This window comes from Bradysia coprophila, unplaced genomic scaffold, assembly GCF_014529535.1.
Source record: "Bradysia coprophila strain Holo2 unplaced genomic scaffold, BU_Bcop_v1 contig_232, whole genome shotgun sequence".
In the NCBI taxonomy this organism is placed as follows: Eukaryota; Metazoa; Arthropoda; class Insecta; order Diptera; family Sciaridae; genus Bradysia; species Bradysia coprophila.
In genome coordinates this window covers 11,992,600-12,009,551 of record NW_023503493.1, presented here as the reverse complement: position 1 = coordinate 12,009,551, position 16,952 = coordinate 11,992,600, and the positions used below count along the sequence as shown (strand labels likewise).

The following is a 16,952-nucleotide window of genomic DNA, read 5'->3' as shown; positions in this document are numbered from 1 at the left end:
TTAAATTTTGCACTAAGTCCGACATGCGAATTACAGCAGACAAGTCATCCGAGAAAAAGTGCGACGAAGTTGCACTATTCTAGTCCTAGGTATGAAAAAGAAAAATAGTTATTTGTTCAACGAGGGAGAAAGTTGGAAAGTACATTTCGGTGGTGATGTTTATGCAATGCAATTTCCAACTTTTTCCCGATGTAAACACAACATTTTTCACAACAAAGGCTTCCAAAGTTCGGGGCCTAAGACGAGGGTATTTCCAAAGCCTTTTAGTTTTTTCCTTAGACGAACTATATGATCAGTCTAAGGACTGATGCTAGACACTTTCACATTTTCAGGTAGTGAAGAGTACATGTGGAGTGTTTAAAAGCAGCCGTTCAGAATTTGTACGCCCATACTGTTAAATGTTAAAATTCCGAAGGCTCTAATTGAGGTATTTTTTGACAAAAAAAGAAGTTTCTTATCACATCTTGGATAATATAAGAAGAAACGCGCAGTTGTTACACTTTATTTTTCGATAAAAGAATACAAAGAGAACCAGCTGTGTAATCTCGATCGCAGAACTTTATTTTAAGAAATTACGCTGTTGAACTGAGAATTTGTGGGCTTCATTGTTTTATTAACATTATTTTTCAGCTAATAATAGGAATTTAGGAATACTACACGGGAACGATGATGCTTGGACCCGCCACGGGTGATAATATTAATCAATTTTTTTTTTCAAACGAAGAAGTAGCATTTCTGATGTTACGTGCAAATGGTGAATTTTCTTGGAAGGAAAATCATCAAAAATGTAAATGGTCCAAAAAGGTAGAAATAAAACTTTGTTCAAGTTTTCATATGCGTCTCAAATATTCTTCAGCTGGTGAAAAACTGATGGAAAATCGTATTTCAATCGGAATTTCATAATGATCTAGCTTATGCTACACAAAGTGAAGAGTAGAGAAACTACCCTGATCTTATTCGAATAATCAACGCACTTCAAAGTATGCCTGGTACTCTAAATAGGTTACTGAAACTTGACAGTGTGTCGCACAAATGTAGAACACTGTAAAAAAGCATTTCATAAAAAATTGTACTCTATTTGGCAGCTGTCGACTATGATGACTTTTGCTTGAAGTGCGTTGCTAAAACACTTAAATAAGGATCTCTGCGAAGAAAAAAAAATAACAAGAGGCATTTTCCCGAAGAAGATTTGTTGTAGTTATTAAATAATCAAGAGGAAAGTGATTTTGGTGGCTATTTTCCCCCAAGACATGAACAATATTTTTTGGCCTGACTAGTGATTGGAGTCGTAGGCAAGGTTAATAATTATTTCTGAGGGGCCTATGAATAAAGATTTTGAGACTAATTAGCTATCAAAGAAAGTATAATTCGATCATGGTTTTTCCATCAACGGAAATCTCGATTTAAATACCTAACATATCGCAAAATTCACCTGAAAAGTGTTATTTTTGCAAAATTGCATAATTTCAAATATTTTTTATTTGCATTTAAACAAACTACAGAATTACTGCACATTCATGTGTAATAACAAACGCTTTATATCAACAAAGGCATAACCGCAACATATGTATGTATCCAATGCACATCACACATTACGTCTTTTCCACCTCTTCAGACGAAATAGTTGGTCGTACATTAGTGTTCTCAATGAAATAATTCATTGTAAAATTTATAGTGAATGGTGGTGGGTATAGAGACACACACATTCACATACACAAAGCACATTCATCAAGCTTCTGGTATATACCTGTCTACTCTGTGTGCAGCATTAAGCACGGCTAAAATGTCCTCAGAGTAAATTGAGTTGAGCAGAATAAAAAAAAAACGAATTCATCTGATCAATGATCGATTCTGCGATGGTGTATGTGTGCGTGTAGCTTACAATCGAGCATCTGATCTCTGATTTACTATAAAAATCAAAAGTTCTGATGTTAAAGTTTAGTTTTTCTTATTGCTTATGAGTGATCACACACATAGTGGTTTCCGGTGAGATCAAGTTGTATCAGTAATAAGTTTTGTATAATCGGGAATTTGACCAATTCGGGCCGACCGTGGACTAGTCCTGATTTTTTAAAATTATTGAAAAAAAAGTTAAAATTGTGTGCCTTTGTTGAGATCAACTTTCACTTTTAAAACGAAAACGAGAATAAAAAGTTTGTCTAAAATATGGCACCGAAACCGCAAGAAAACGTTACAAATGTGACGGAGGATCGTGGATACGTAAATAACGCGTTCGAGAATGATAAATCAGCATTGCAATGTGTTATACCGACGATCGGTCGAAATGACAAAAATATGGACAAAACCGTACCATCCGATGTTGTCATGGATTTTGATGATCTGTTGCCGCATATCGGCGATTTTGGACTTTATCAAAAGATTCTGTTTTTATTGATGATTCCGTTCGCCTTTTTTGTGGCATTTGTGTATTTTTCGCAAATATTCATGACGCTCGTACCGGAAGAACATTGGTGCAGGGTGCCGGAATTGGAACATTTAAGTTTAGAAGAAAGGTAACTAGAATTTCAATTTCGTTTTGCGAATAGTTATGCGTGTGTGAACGTAAACAAACAATATTCCTAAATGGAAGGCTTTTAATAGTAATAAGAACTATCAGAGCAAGAGATGCTTGAATCCTTTTCGTTTGATTCGCAATTGATGCAGGCATTATTATTCATCATTGATGAAAAGAGTAATCTCAGTCTTACTTAGTCGGTTAGTGAATTTTGATGGTATCGAACAAGGAGTGGAGTCTCAAAACATGTAGTTCAAGAAATTTGTAGAATTTTGTTTAATTTCCAATCGAATGTTTAATTTAACAAAATAAGAAATACTAATTGAAATACGTACCACCCAAAAGTAACTTTTCAACTCAATTAATCACAGCCATGAACGCAGTTTCGCTAAAAAAGATGACTCCTATCCAACTAACTAGTGTTCTTTGCCCTTGTTGCATTCACTCATTTGATGTAGTTCCGTGCAGTGCCTATTATTGAGAATTTGTGGTAAATACGAAAAGTACTGAAAAGTATCGAAATTTCCCAAAAGCTTATTGAACTTACCAAAAATAACCGAAATGTTTCTTCTGTGAATTTTTGGTAAGTTAAGGTAAATTCATCAAATTTCGATAATTTTCAAAAATCTCGGAAAACGAAATGCCCAATAATAGCCTCTGGTGATTTCAAATACATAAATTTCTCTTGCCATTTGTGTTCAACAATAGAAGCTTTCCTAACGAACGCTAAAAGTATGTAGTAGATTACGTCCTTGTTTGGAACTTCTTACTTTGCCAATTGCAATTGTTGCCTTCGGCACGGGTCGCAGTTCCAAAAAAGTTCCAAACAAGAACGTAAATTGAATAGTTAAATGCAGAAAAAGGACAAGTCACATTATCGAATTAAAGGAAAAATGAAAGTCCCAAGTCCGTTCTTTCTTGTTCTTTATTTGAAAATATCGAAGAAAAACTTCTACAACATCGTCAGTCTATTTGAAATTTCATTTTTGTTATAATTCGCAATGCAGCACGTCCTGTTTCTCCATTTAACTAAACTTAACAACACAAATAAAGCTTTTGCGTGCTTATCGTTCTGCAGTTTTATTCGTTCCACATCGTTCACCAGGAACATAAAGATAGTCGTTCCATACTCACTCGTACATGTAGAATAGTGAAAATGAAAAGTGAGGCGCTATTCTTGTATCATGGAATGCATGTGGAACGAATAAAACGATTGAAACAAACAAGACCCACGAAAAGTAAAAACTTATTTTGAGCTGAGTTTATTCAGTTATTTTACTCCTAAACCTGTTAGCTTTATCGCAAATCTCAATAAAGTAATGGTAAATTTCCCGTGAGAGCAATGAGTAATAGTACATTACGTCCGAGGTTCCAAATTTTTATTTTGACGAGTCGGGACGTTATGGCGTAACGTAAAAATATTTACGTTTTGTTTACAATGGGTAACAATATCACCTTCTTACTGTTCAAATATCTGTCCGACGTTTCGCATTGATTTTTTTTTTTAATTCAATCACTCAATTCATTTTAATAATTTCTTCCAATCAATTAAATCAATCCAATAACAGTAGCAGATCTGTGAATTTTATATATTCACTGTCGACCTACAAATGTGTTACTTTTTTTTCTCAAAAACTACGATTCAATTGCACTTTGTTTCTCACATAATACGCAATTCACGTGTGACTTTACACCGAGAATTTTATATTCATTAGAAAGGCGTAACAACTGCTTTACATTTTATGATAATTTTTGTGAAGTTGTAACGAAAAACCACTATTTTAAATGTGTGTAGAGTAAGGTTAATTAATAAGCCAAGCAAAACGGCCTCCCAGTTGACGATGTTATTATAATCAAACATCAAATACGAACTTGTTATATAATTGTGATCTTGCAAATTAACCATCAATTTCATGACTTCTGTTTTATTTCCATTTTTTTTTCTGTAATGGACATTAATTGCTAAAAACAAAATCTGAGTAGGAAATGCTTATAACATCAGGTGATTTGCATAAACGGTACACAAATTTCCGAAAATTCAAATCAAATTTGCCATTCAATCGGAAGAAAAAAAATTGTTTCGAATCAAAGTCAGATTAATGTAGATTCGAGTTAAATGAAGTAAATCGTCCTTCGTTATGGAAATTATTTCGGTTATTCGGTGAAGATTTGTTTTAGTTTTACGTTTAGTCTGGTGTATGATTGAACTTGACAAAATGAGTTTGATGTTTTGATTTAGGGAAGAATAATCTTTTTGAGGGAAAATCATTTAACTTGAATACCTTGAAAATTTGAATGCCGAAACGGACGGGACGTGTCACACTAGCAAATTATAATAAAAATGAAATTTTAATGATGTTCAGCCGCTTCTATTAACATCGTCAGCCTATTTGATACGGAGTAAAATTGGAAAATCAACGTAATTTAATTTTTCTTATAATTCGCAAACATATCCATTTACCAATTCTAGTGTTCTGTGATCTAAACTAATATTAACAGAGAGCAACGATCAGTTGCTGATCAAAAAGTGCTCCTCTTCAACACTTTAGGTATTAATTCTATCAAACAAAATCCGAAATAGATCATTTCACGAGTTGGTAACTACTGAAACACTTGGGCTTGGTATTCTTATACTGAAAATCTTACTTGTTAAAAATACACAATTTTCGTCGAGTGTGAATTTTTTTGTAGAAAATACCAAGTGTCCCAGAACTTAGATAATTCCCAAATCAGGATACTCAGGATAAACTGGTTAGTTACACCCTATCCATTTCACAGATAGTGAATCGGATCTTTCACCATATTTAATACCTAGTCGTTAATAGTGCCGATAACATGATAAAGCTCGACTACACTGAGACTAACAAATTTTAAGTCAAGCTGTTGTGGCTTGGTCTAAATATTTTGAAGAAAAATAAACAAAATCTTGCACTTCAATGCTTTTGGTATGAATTTTCCTCGTCGAAATCTTATATCGAGAAGTTCATTTTAATTAAATTGTTACGTCCAAAGAAAGCATCACGTGGAACATTATGCAGTCATTTGTCTTAAATTAATTAGTTTGTGGGTGTTGCGATGGGTGCTACCTAAAGTCATTATTTGACTTGAAGTTTGCCCACGAATTTTCATTTATTATAAACAATTAAAGAGAATTGCAATAATGGCTCCAGGTGTTACCGAACCATCTGATGTAGTAGATTTGATTGCAAAAATATTTCCGTGAAAACGATTGAGAAAAACGTATCACAGGTTGATAGAAAATCTTTTACTTCATTAGTTTTTACATAAATTTTGCAATAAACTTAGATCAGCGCGTCCATCATTTATTGTTTTAATTTTGTGTCGATATCAGATGAAATACAAAGGATTGAGGTAATGATCGAATGAATTAGAAATTGGGCTTATCATTTTTCGGGCTTCCACTAAGTATGCTTCAACGTGTACAATTATATTAGGGGCCGTTCATAAATTACGTAACGCAAATACCCGGGGGGGGGTGTTGACCTGGCGTTACGGTCCATACATTTTTTTTAAAGTTCCATACATTTTAGCGTTACAGACCCGGGGGGGGTCTGAAAATTATCAATTTTTGCGTTACGTAATTTATGAACGGCCCCTTACCTAAATTTAGAAACTCCTTTCTCCTTTTGATTGAAACACGAATATCGGGATGTAACATTCCTATCGGAATTACAAGCAAGTGTACGCAATCTACCATTCATTTGATGCTCAATATCACCTAATACATCTATCTTTAACCATTACCAAAAAACATTGTCAACCCAACGAAAAATTAAAGAAAAATGTCGACAAGTCCAACTAAGTCATCAATTATGCGGTACTGATGGAACAAGTTAATTAAAACAATTTCGGTCATTCTTTTTTTACAAACAAATAGGATATCCGCATAACGAATGCACAATTTATCGTTTCATTAGTGTGTAACAAACCGAACCATAATTAATTTTCATACTTAATTAATGAACAAATTCAAGATCAAGCGGGGTTGTGTGGTGTACGTACATTCAAACTTGCACTCAAGTTCGATATACTTATATTATTACCTGCAGCGATTATCCGTACAATTATTACCGGGCTAACACCAAAGTTGAGGTTGGTAATTTTCCTCCTAATAAGCTGGTAAAATGTAGTTTGAATTCAATTAACTTTTTGAAAAATTACTAAAATTTAATCAACAATTGACCTAGATCTCAGGTCAAGTGGGCTTTACCGCAGTAATACATTTTCAGTTAGAAGAATGAAAAATTAATGATTTACCTCCGATCATGTCACGATTCCTCAATTTAAGTTATTTTTTGATTGTTCATAATTTATCGTTTCTGATAAGTCGGTATTAAGTGCTAACCAAATCACTTCTTCAATGCTCAATTCCAACTTGTTAAATATTGTTTTAATGATTTAATGCAATTCTGAATCCATAACAATTACAAATCGTCTAATGTGTAATCGGTTGGTGTTGAGCATTTTTTTTAGTACAAAATTGTTCATATTATAAATCTAACGAAGGCCATTACGGCTTGGCACAGAACTATGGTTAGATTATAATTCTTATAATAACGAAATATACGTTTTAATTGGTGGCTTATTCAATGGAGCATAGCGTCTATAAAAGACGTTGAGTCGACAAACGTAATACACATTTTTAAAAATTGTGTTTATGGTTTTATTGTGTGCAAATAATGGCAATAGATCTTACTGTTTCTGCTGGAAGTGGGGTCGATAGCTTCCGGTTTTTATTTTTCATAGAACACAAGAAGATTGTAAAATAAAATGGTATTTTGTGCAGTAGGGACTCAAGACATAATACTCTTTTGCAAGTTTTAAACCTTTGTTTTGTTCAATGTTAATGGAAGGCTAAACACTGTACTTTGAGCTAAATTACGTGGGATTTTCAGACACAGTAGTCCTAATCTACTAAATGTTTCATTAAAGCTATTGTGTCACATCCAGACATCCAGAGACAAGTTCTAACAGGAATGTAAATCTCAAGAAGATTTTAACATTGAAATCTTGATCGTAGATTACCTATACAATCTTGAAAACGGATTTGTTGTACCAATTAAATGTGTACACTTAGCGAATGCAGTGTGGGTTGGGTGTTAACGTATAATTATTAGAAAACATGTCAATTAAATTGCTAGGTATACTTTAAAGCTCGTTTTTATGTAATATATCGGTTGAACAAACAAAGCTCGTGGATGTGTTGCAATGAGTTATAAAGTACGTGCCCGGCAAGTTAACTTTCGTGTTTTGTAATTATTCGGCCAGTGATCTTTGCTGGCATAACTGTTGAACAGCAGATTCTAAGATTAGCAACGTTTGTGCGAGCGAATTCGAGATATCGCTTGTCTTTTATCTAAGATTTATCTGTCCGAAAACTACATTCTCCAATTTTACGAATAAGGAAGAAGCAAATGTCAGTAAGAACAGCTCTCCTACAGTGCTATGAATTAAGCTATTTGGTCACTTACTGGTGAACTCAAACGTTTTATATATTTAGAGATGAGTGGCTGTCCACAGTACATAGCACGAGCAAATTGGCTATGTCCTACCAACATTTTTCCATATTTTCTTCAATTTTTCCAAAATATGTGGTTACGTTTTCCCAAAAATAGTCATTGGCTTATTGCTTGCAAAACCTAATCCCCTACAAAATGACACCAGGCGCCAAAGGTAACATTTTGACCATTAAATGCGTTGCGTAAATTCAACGCACTTCAAGCATGAGTGATTCTCTAAATAGGGTACTAAAACGGGACAGTGTGTCGAACACATTTTTATTTCAGACAAAATAGTACTCTATTTGGCAGCTGTCACTCGAAGCACTTTTGCTTGAAGTGCGTTGGTAAATTACATATTCTTTGAATATCAACTTCAGAATGGTGTCACTTGATAGCTACTGCATATATTTTCCCAATAACAATAGTTCTAGGACGATCAGTTCACATCGGTGGAACAGGTAGATGAAAATGGCGATAAAATGGGGTTCACGAATTTCACCTCGCCGAGTGTTTTAAGAAAAATTCTGTGAACAATATTATGTGTGCGACCTTACCTTTTTACTTTATTTTGTGGCTACCCTGCCCACTCTTTTCTAGTTTGATGGACCTTTAGTTTAATATTTTACAGGACAATGGCTTTTTTGCATGAATCATGTCATATCTCTATTACCTTTAAGGCGGCACCATATCCCAAAACACATAGCAACTTATTTCGAACTCATTCAATAATATTCCAACACAGCCAATAGTTCTCTATAACGACGAAATTTCCTGCTTAAAAAACATTCACCGGAAAAAAATGCCAACCATTTCACTTCTCTTGTCCATAACGCAATAAAATCTCTCCAGGGCATATAAAACACGTGCTCCGATTTAAATTGAATTCAAAATTTACATGGTCAATTAAAACGAAAAAACAATTTGCGAAACAAAAGACCCAACTAATGTCTACACCAAAATGCAAAAAAAAACAATTCCCACGAAGGTCAGTATCACCAAATGCTTTCGTGTAATACAACGCTGCACTATATGCAAGCTTAATAAAATAATAATAATAATAAAAAAATTTGTTCTGTTCAATGTCACTTAATAGTAAGAGTGATGTGGTACTCAAGAGAAATAGCGAGTGCAAAAAAACAAACATTTTATTATTACGAACAATTTGCTCAAGTTCAAGGTGCTCACTTCGGTTGTGTGTAGTGAAATAGAATTTATTGGAAGTCAAACAAGACACGAACCGTTCGCACCGGATATATATAAATGAGAAAAATGATTGACATCATGCCCATTCATTAAATTGCAGATTAATGCTTGCCATTCCGCAAGAATTAGACGGTCGATCGAAGTGCTCAATGTATGCGGTCAATTTTACTGAGGCATTGGCAAACGGCACCAAAATTGCAGATCTATCTTGGCCGATTCAACCTTGTAAATATGGTTGGGAATTCAATACCACTGAAATACCGTACTCAACAATCGCAACAGAGGTAATGTAACCAGTAGTTATTGATGGTTTTCAGTTTCGATTGTTTGTTGTTTTTTTTTAATTAGTTAGGGGTCTAGTCGGTCTAGTGGACGCACTTGAGAATTTCAATGAACATTCAAAGTTCGTTGCTTAAGACAGTGAACTCTTTCGAACTATAAGTCTTTCGTTACTCACCTAATCTCACCATTAAAACCGTTTCATTTGACTAAATTTATATCAAAATCATCGCAACAGCTGACCCTATTTGTACATACTAACATAATGCCCACTTTCCATAATTCCAAAATTAAATCAATTGGCTCATCACCACACGTGTGCGTATTTTTTTCCAGTTGGAATGGGTATGCGATAATGCCGCTCTACCTACCATTGCCCAATCGGTGTTCTTTTGCGGTGCAATCATCGGTGGTTTATTGTTCGGATGGATTGCTGACCGGTTCGGACGCATACCATCGTTGTGTGGCTGTAATTTATTGGGCTTTGCGGCTGGTGTTGCAACGGCATTTACTGGAAGTTTTTGGTCGTTTACGCTGTGTCGCTTTTTGGTCGGATTTGCGTTTGATAATTGCTTCACGATGATGTACATTTTGGGTGAGTCGTTTTTTTGTCTTGGTTTTTCCAGAATGATTTATTTTTTACGGTAAAATTGATGGGATAAATTTGTAGTTCTCAATGAACATATTGGGTAACATAAGTCGCATTAACCAACGTAAAAAAATCGTTGGCTTTGTTTTGTATAAACAATTTTTTTCTTATGATTGTTTGATTGTGAATGATGAGTGGAAGCCGTCAGTATACTCATTGGGTATTTGGTAATTGTAGTTTGGTATTTCAGAATGAAAATATTTTTTCCGCGGAAATGATTTCTGGAGTGAATCATATTCGAATGTTTATATACATAGTTCAAACATAATTACCAGCGAATATACTAGGTCCCACCTGTTGGGTGGGTCAGATCCCTTGACTGTTTGTCTGAGCTTCTCAATAGTATTTTTATTGGCAATGATTTATTGATTTATTTCAATGAAATGTAATTTTGTATGTTGATGGCCACAAAACACATTTAGAAGAAGGGCAGAAAAGGCTTCTTTCGAGAACTACTGCCAGATGGTTGAACCGATACCGCCCATTTTCGAACTTGACCTGAGGATTTCAATACTTCGTCGACTAAAAAAAGTTTTTGAAAATCGGTTGAGATTTACTCAAGTTATCGTGTTAACAAAGGGCACAAAATTTTAACATTTAACGTTTTTTCATCACATTTCCATACATTTTTAATCAAAGTGAACGTGAACGTTCGTACGTACGTATTTTCTTTTGTAAAACCCATGACTTACAGTCAAGGGAATAATACAAGTGCAAGAACTTGGTACTTGTATAAGCCAATGAACGTAATAATGCAAATTCATAAAAAAACCGAGTTTCGGGTGAATTCAAGTGCAGCGCAAGTTCAGTTCGTTGTAGCACTTACTATATTAATAGAATTTTTGCAAAAACGTACAATACAAACAATCCTAAGCGGCTCTTATCACTAAAGTCTCCAAATTTGGCACTTGTCACTTCAGTGTTTATGCTAGGAGCAGTGCTGTGACGCAGCATAATTGTCGATCCCATCAAGGCAAAATTGCTAATGTGTTTTCGGCCTTACTTTCAGCGTTTACATAATTTAGGTGCACATCTTTCTGTGGACTTTGCCCATTTTATCATAAAGTTTTTGATACAGAATCGTTGACTCCATTCTGTATAAAACCTCGAATCGAACACAATATTCGGTGTCAATTATACTCATACAATATAATGTCCAAGGTAAATTACCTAACTGCCAAGCTGCCGAGTCAGTGAGGTATAATTTATTTGCGTTAAAATAACGCGATTAAGTTTCTAGCCTCATAATTAATAAATTAATTAATGAATGAGAAATAACAAAAATTCTTTACGACAATCAATATGAAATGTGGCTGTTGTAATGACAAATACTTTTCGAATGAAAATGATTTAGAAAACTAAGACGACAAACAATTATGACACACATGTTCTTTGTGAAACGACCTACATTTTCATGCATAAATATGAAATGTTTTAACGAGCAATTTAACGGCAGCAACTGAAAGTGCATTTTAAGCACATAACAATAATAATGAAAAAAGTACGAGCTTAAGAATCGAGATAATTAAATCCTTTGTTATAGACAGAACAATATTGTGTGCTGATTAATTGTATGTTTTATTAACTGAGTTAGATAACCTAACTGTTCATTCGGTGGTAGGTCTATAAGATTTGTTGGATGGTGGACTCAAAAAAATGTAAAATAAATAAATTTGTGGATCCCTAAAGGATCTTGGATTCCTTGGATTCATACACTGGCCACGAGTAGTTGAGTTTAGTAAGAAATTGAAATTTATTTCCATTATGATTCGCCAGACTTATTCGTGTTCGATAGAGCACTGTATCGAGTACCACTATCGCCATGGCCTGATGATAAATGGTATTATTGAACTGCATATTAATGAAAAACGTCGACAGACGCATTTAATTTTCTGTGTGATTCTTAAGCTAAAAGAGAATTTTTACAAGTTTTTAAAAATATTGTCCTGTTTTGCCCACGCAAAAAATTACACTTTCGTATCGAAGCTGTTCTTCAGAGAAACGGAAAGGAGAAGTAGTAACAACATAGATACAAAAGTGTGATTTTAGCAGACCTTCCCCATGAAAAAAAGGCGCACAAAATCACAAGAACATCTCTTGAACCTTCGTTGAATGTGTTATTGTTGAGGCAAACGACACGCTGAATAGCTTGAACGACATCTACGTTTGCAAAACCCTCAGATTTTCCGGTTGAGCCTATTGTGTGCATTGTAACTGCCTTGAAAATGCCAGTATAAAAGGAGGCTTTTTATTTGAAGTGTGATTAACCTTATCTTCTCCACTCAAAAGACGTAAAGAATAGTATTTTTTGTTGACGCTTTGTCTGATGACAGTTCGGGGTAGAAACTATCTATTTTCTCCCCTAATTTCAAAGTGGAGTAAACAGGTTTTTGCTCCCCCGATCTATCACCTTGTTTTGTTTTAAGAAATTTTGCAACAAATTTATGTTTTTGTTTCGTAGAGAAAAACGGATAATCACAAAAACGTAATGTTTACAGTGGGAATAAAATAGAAAAAAAGCGTTTGGAGTTTGAAAATAAAAAAGTTTAAAAAAAAGAAGGCGAGTCAGCATTTTTGTATAAATCGCGCTCGATCTTCATAGAAACTTTTTTTTTTGAAGGGCCACTCGTAAAGTTAACCAATTTTATATCTTTTACTTCAGCTGCTTAGCTGAACCACTCATACATACACACTGCATACGGTTTTATTTTACCACTAACACATCGCAAACCCGGCACAGGAACCGAATTGTTATGGGAGTCCTGGTCAACGAGGTAGTCAGAACTTATCATTTGGTTTTTGATGTTGATATAATTCCACTGTGTTTCGACGTTCCATACAAAAAATGACCGTTAAAAAATCGGATCAAGTGCTTGGTTTGTGCGTTGCTCACACGCTGGCATAAACTCGTTAGACGGTTAAACTAGTACAACCAGTGTGTTTATGTGATAGGAACAGGTGGCAAAACAACTGAAGCAAACTTAGACGCAAATTTGGTTGACCTTAACTGTAATTCACATATTTTCTTATCGTATTACGACTTCTCATCCGTTCTTAGTTTTTGAATAGAATAAAAAATTGATTTCAATTACTATCTAATCTCCCTGACCACCTCCTGAGTGAATGATTCACCTATTTATATTAAATTTAATTTTAATTCTTCTCGAGAAAAAAACAACTTTAATTTATTTGAATAATTGAACAATTTGAAGGTCTGATTGTGTAATATTTACTAGACGAATGGATGAGGATATGTCAAAAGATCTTTTTTTTTATTTGCTGCGAAAACATTACATTTTGATTAAATTACAACGATTTAATATGTAGATTGTAGAAACATTAAAAGTATTAAGTACATCTGAAATGGAATCCCTACGCATAAAATGTGAACAGAACTTATGTTCATCTGTGAACGCGAACTAGTTTACCGTTTTTTTTTATTTATCATTCGTGAAAAAAGAGATCACTTTTGATAGTTTTGTTTTGTTGTTGTTGTGATTGTATATCGTATGAACAAATGCTTATAATAAATGTACAGAAGGTCGACCACAATTGATTTTTACAGAAATACACATCGAACTAAACTAGTAAATGATTTCTGAGCGTACAGGTGATCGTTCTTGACTGGCATTGAATAAACATTTTAATCAAATGTGCTAAATAAATAAAGAATGAGACGAATAATTAGAGGAGCGAATAATATCAAGTTTATTGCAAATTTGATAGCTGGGGATTATGTTCAATTAATTAATTAATTAGATTTCTCAATAGGATGTATGATGACTGATGACGCTAATGGTTCGAGATCCGTAAAGGTGTAGTTTGATATTTCGGTTAATAAATGTTAGGTAGGAAGTGACTGTCTCATATAGTGATTTTGATGAGTATTTGACAAGATATATTAATGAGTCACGACTGGTACGACGTGACTCAATTTTGGTTCCGGTAATAATGGATCGAAATTATCGAATTGTAATCGATCGTCCAATCAGATATGGAGGTAGAGTCACTGGTAATAGTCCGAGTATTAGACAAAGGATACTTTGAAAATAGGCGTGTGGGAGAATTAGGGAAACGTAAGGCCTGCGTGAGCTTTAATACCTTTTCAAGTTCCTGAGCTTTTGAGGAGGTTTATTTTTTGAAGAGTTTCAGCTTATGTGAGCTTTCAGATTCTGTGTTCCAAATAGGAATTTAAAACAGCTGCGAAGGTGCTGTAATTGCTGTTGTTAGAAAGATGAAAGAATTTTTTAATGAGCAGTCGGAGCAGTCTCAGGAGAAACGATTGTTATTCAACATACAAATGTATCTTTCCCCACCTCGTTTCAGTTCTCGAATACGTTGGCCCCAAATGGCGTACATTCGTCGCTAACATGTCCATCGCCCTGTTCTTCACATTCGCCGCTTCTATTTTACCCTGGATAGCGATCTGGTGCGACGACTGGAAACTACTAGCGATCGTGACATCAGCTCCATTGCTGTTGGCCGTATTCACTCCATTCGTTGTCCCAGAATCAGCCAGATGGTTGGTGTCGCAGGGCAAAATTGACAAAGCAGTTTTAATCTTAAAGAAATTCGAACGCATCAACGGAAAGAAAATCGACCCGAAAGTGTACAAAACCTTCACCGACAGTTGCAACAAATTGCAAGAAGAGGAATCGAATAACAATCAGTACTCGATTTTGGATCTGTTCAAGACGCCCCGTCTCCGAAACATTACCGTTCTTTTAATTGTCATTTGGATGGCGATATCGCTGGTATTCGATGGGCACGTGAGGAATGTGGGCGCGTTAGGTTTGAATGTTTTCGTAACATTTACCATTGCAGCTGCCACAGGTGAGAAGACCTAATTAACTGAATTATCGGTACCAGAAACTAATCTGTTACTCTACTGAACTTTAGAATGTCCGGCTGATATATTTTTGACTTTCACTTTGGACCGATGGGGTCGAAGATGGTTGGCATTTGGAACAATGGTGTTGAGTGGTGTATTCAGTATTTTGGCCACGTTTTTCCCTGCTGGTAATGCTCGAATATACTAATCATAGACCATTTCACATTTCAAATTCTCTCTCTCCCTGTTCCCTCTATAGGTTTGTACTCTGCTATCATGGCAATCATGGGACGCTTCTGCGTCAACATTTCGTACAACATTGGAATGCAATATGCGGCCGAAATCTTACCAACAGTTATCCGAGCCCAAGGTGTGGCATTCATTCATATCATGGGATACGTAGCCAGCATCATTGCACCATTCGTGGTGTATTTGAGCATTCTGTCGCCCGATCTACCACTACTGATACTGGGCGCTGTTGGAATTTTCGGTGGTGCATTGTGCCTGTTTCTTCCGGAAACATTAGACCATGAATTGCCGCAAACATTGAAAGACGGCGAAGAGTTCGGACGCGACCAGAAAATGTGGGACTTCCCATGCAAGTCGAAGTAATTTCATCTCTTATCATTGCTCATACCGCCGTTTGTTGAAATTAAAATTTTTCTTATAGGAAACATGACGACGAATCCATCGGAACCAATAGCTTCCAACGTGCGTCTACCGGTGCTTCGTTGCGTGCATCCACCCGAGGTGAAATCGGTTCGAATATGCTGCAGCGGTCAGTGAGATCAAGAAGGTCTTTGAAAGGAATTGGTGAACCAGCGGTGTAATGGCTTAGATTCCCGCCAAAAATATTCATCGAGATATTCTAGTCATATCCTGATATTCACATAGAATCAAGTGAAATGTTCCTGTGTTTTTAAAGACTTTACAACCTCTCACGATACTCGTAGCTCATGATAATTTATCCATCGATCGACAACCAATCCATTAATCTGACAAAAGAACGGATCATTATGCTAATGAATGGACTACTGATGAGAGCTTTACTGTGTGGTAAACAGCAGCATACGTTTTGAATGGTATGTTATTACAATGGCTGGCTGATATATGTATGCGATACACTTCCAATGAATGATCTCCATAATTTTTAATGCTAAATTATTCATTTTTCACAAATCAACCAGATAGACAATATTTGTATACACAATGCAGTGGATCCCATTCGCAAGAATCCACAATGTGACAAAATGTTTTGCTTTATTGAGTTGATGATGATGTTTTTTCAATTTTCGTAGATCTAGAATTTATAGTGAGATTGTTGTGCTTTTGTTCATTATTTTGTGAAATGACCTTAGAGCATTTATTGCATTATTCATAGATTTTTTTGATTTAAGATTTAAGATTTTATTTAAATAACTTTTATTCTATTTATGATTCCAATTTATTAAATGATGTGAATGATTTTCACCGAAAAAATATTCGATTTTCTGTGTTGTTTCTTTCAATAAATATTGTCACAATGACGCATCTATACTGTTTGGTTGGAGGCCGCTTGTAATTTAGAACTGATATGAGGTAACACGTATAGCGGGTTTTCGAAATATTTTCCAATCCAAACAGTAGGAAATGATCGCTACGCTCGTTCTTGGTAACTAAATGCAACATTTTCTCTTCTACACATAGCGTGCACTTTCATCGCATTCATTGGCTACGGTGAGTTTGAAATTTTTTAGCCCCGTACGAAGTACTGGGGGCTTATAAGATTAATATGCCGTTTGTAACACGTCGAATTGGAAGCAGACAGTAAGGGCAAAGCATTTGGTTATGTTAATAGATGACGAATCCGCAATAAAAAAAATGTCCGTCCGTCCGTCCGTCCGTCCGTCCGTCCGTCCGTGACCCCTCTAGCTGGAGCAAATCACAACCTTTTTTCAAAATTCTTTTTTTCCC

At 35.2% G+C, this 16,952-nt stretch overlaps 1 protein-coding gene across 1 annotated transcript; it reads left to right on the top strand.

Moving 5' to 3' along the window:
- Nucleotides 1–1,697: 1,697 nt before the first annotated feature.
- Nucleotides 1,698–16,443, top strand: LOC119076669 (carcinine transporter). Its single transcript, XM_037183563.1, has 7 exons — nt 1,698–2,513; nt 9,341–9,524; nt 9,856–10,114; nt 14,495–15,001; nt 15,068–15,187; nt 15,259–15,607; nt 15,670–16,443. Exons 1-7 carry the CDS (start codon nt 2,167–2,169, stop codon nt 15,827–15,829), a joined length of 1,926 nt encoding a protein of 641 aa, XP_037039458.1. The 5' UTR covers nt 1,698–2,166; the 3' UTR covers nt 15,830–16,443.
- Nucleotides 16,444–16,952: the final 509 nt, after the last annotated feature.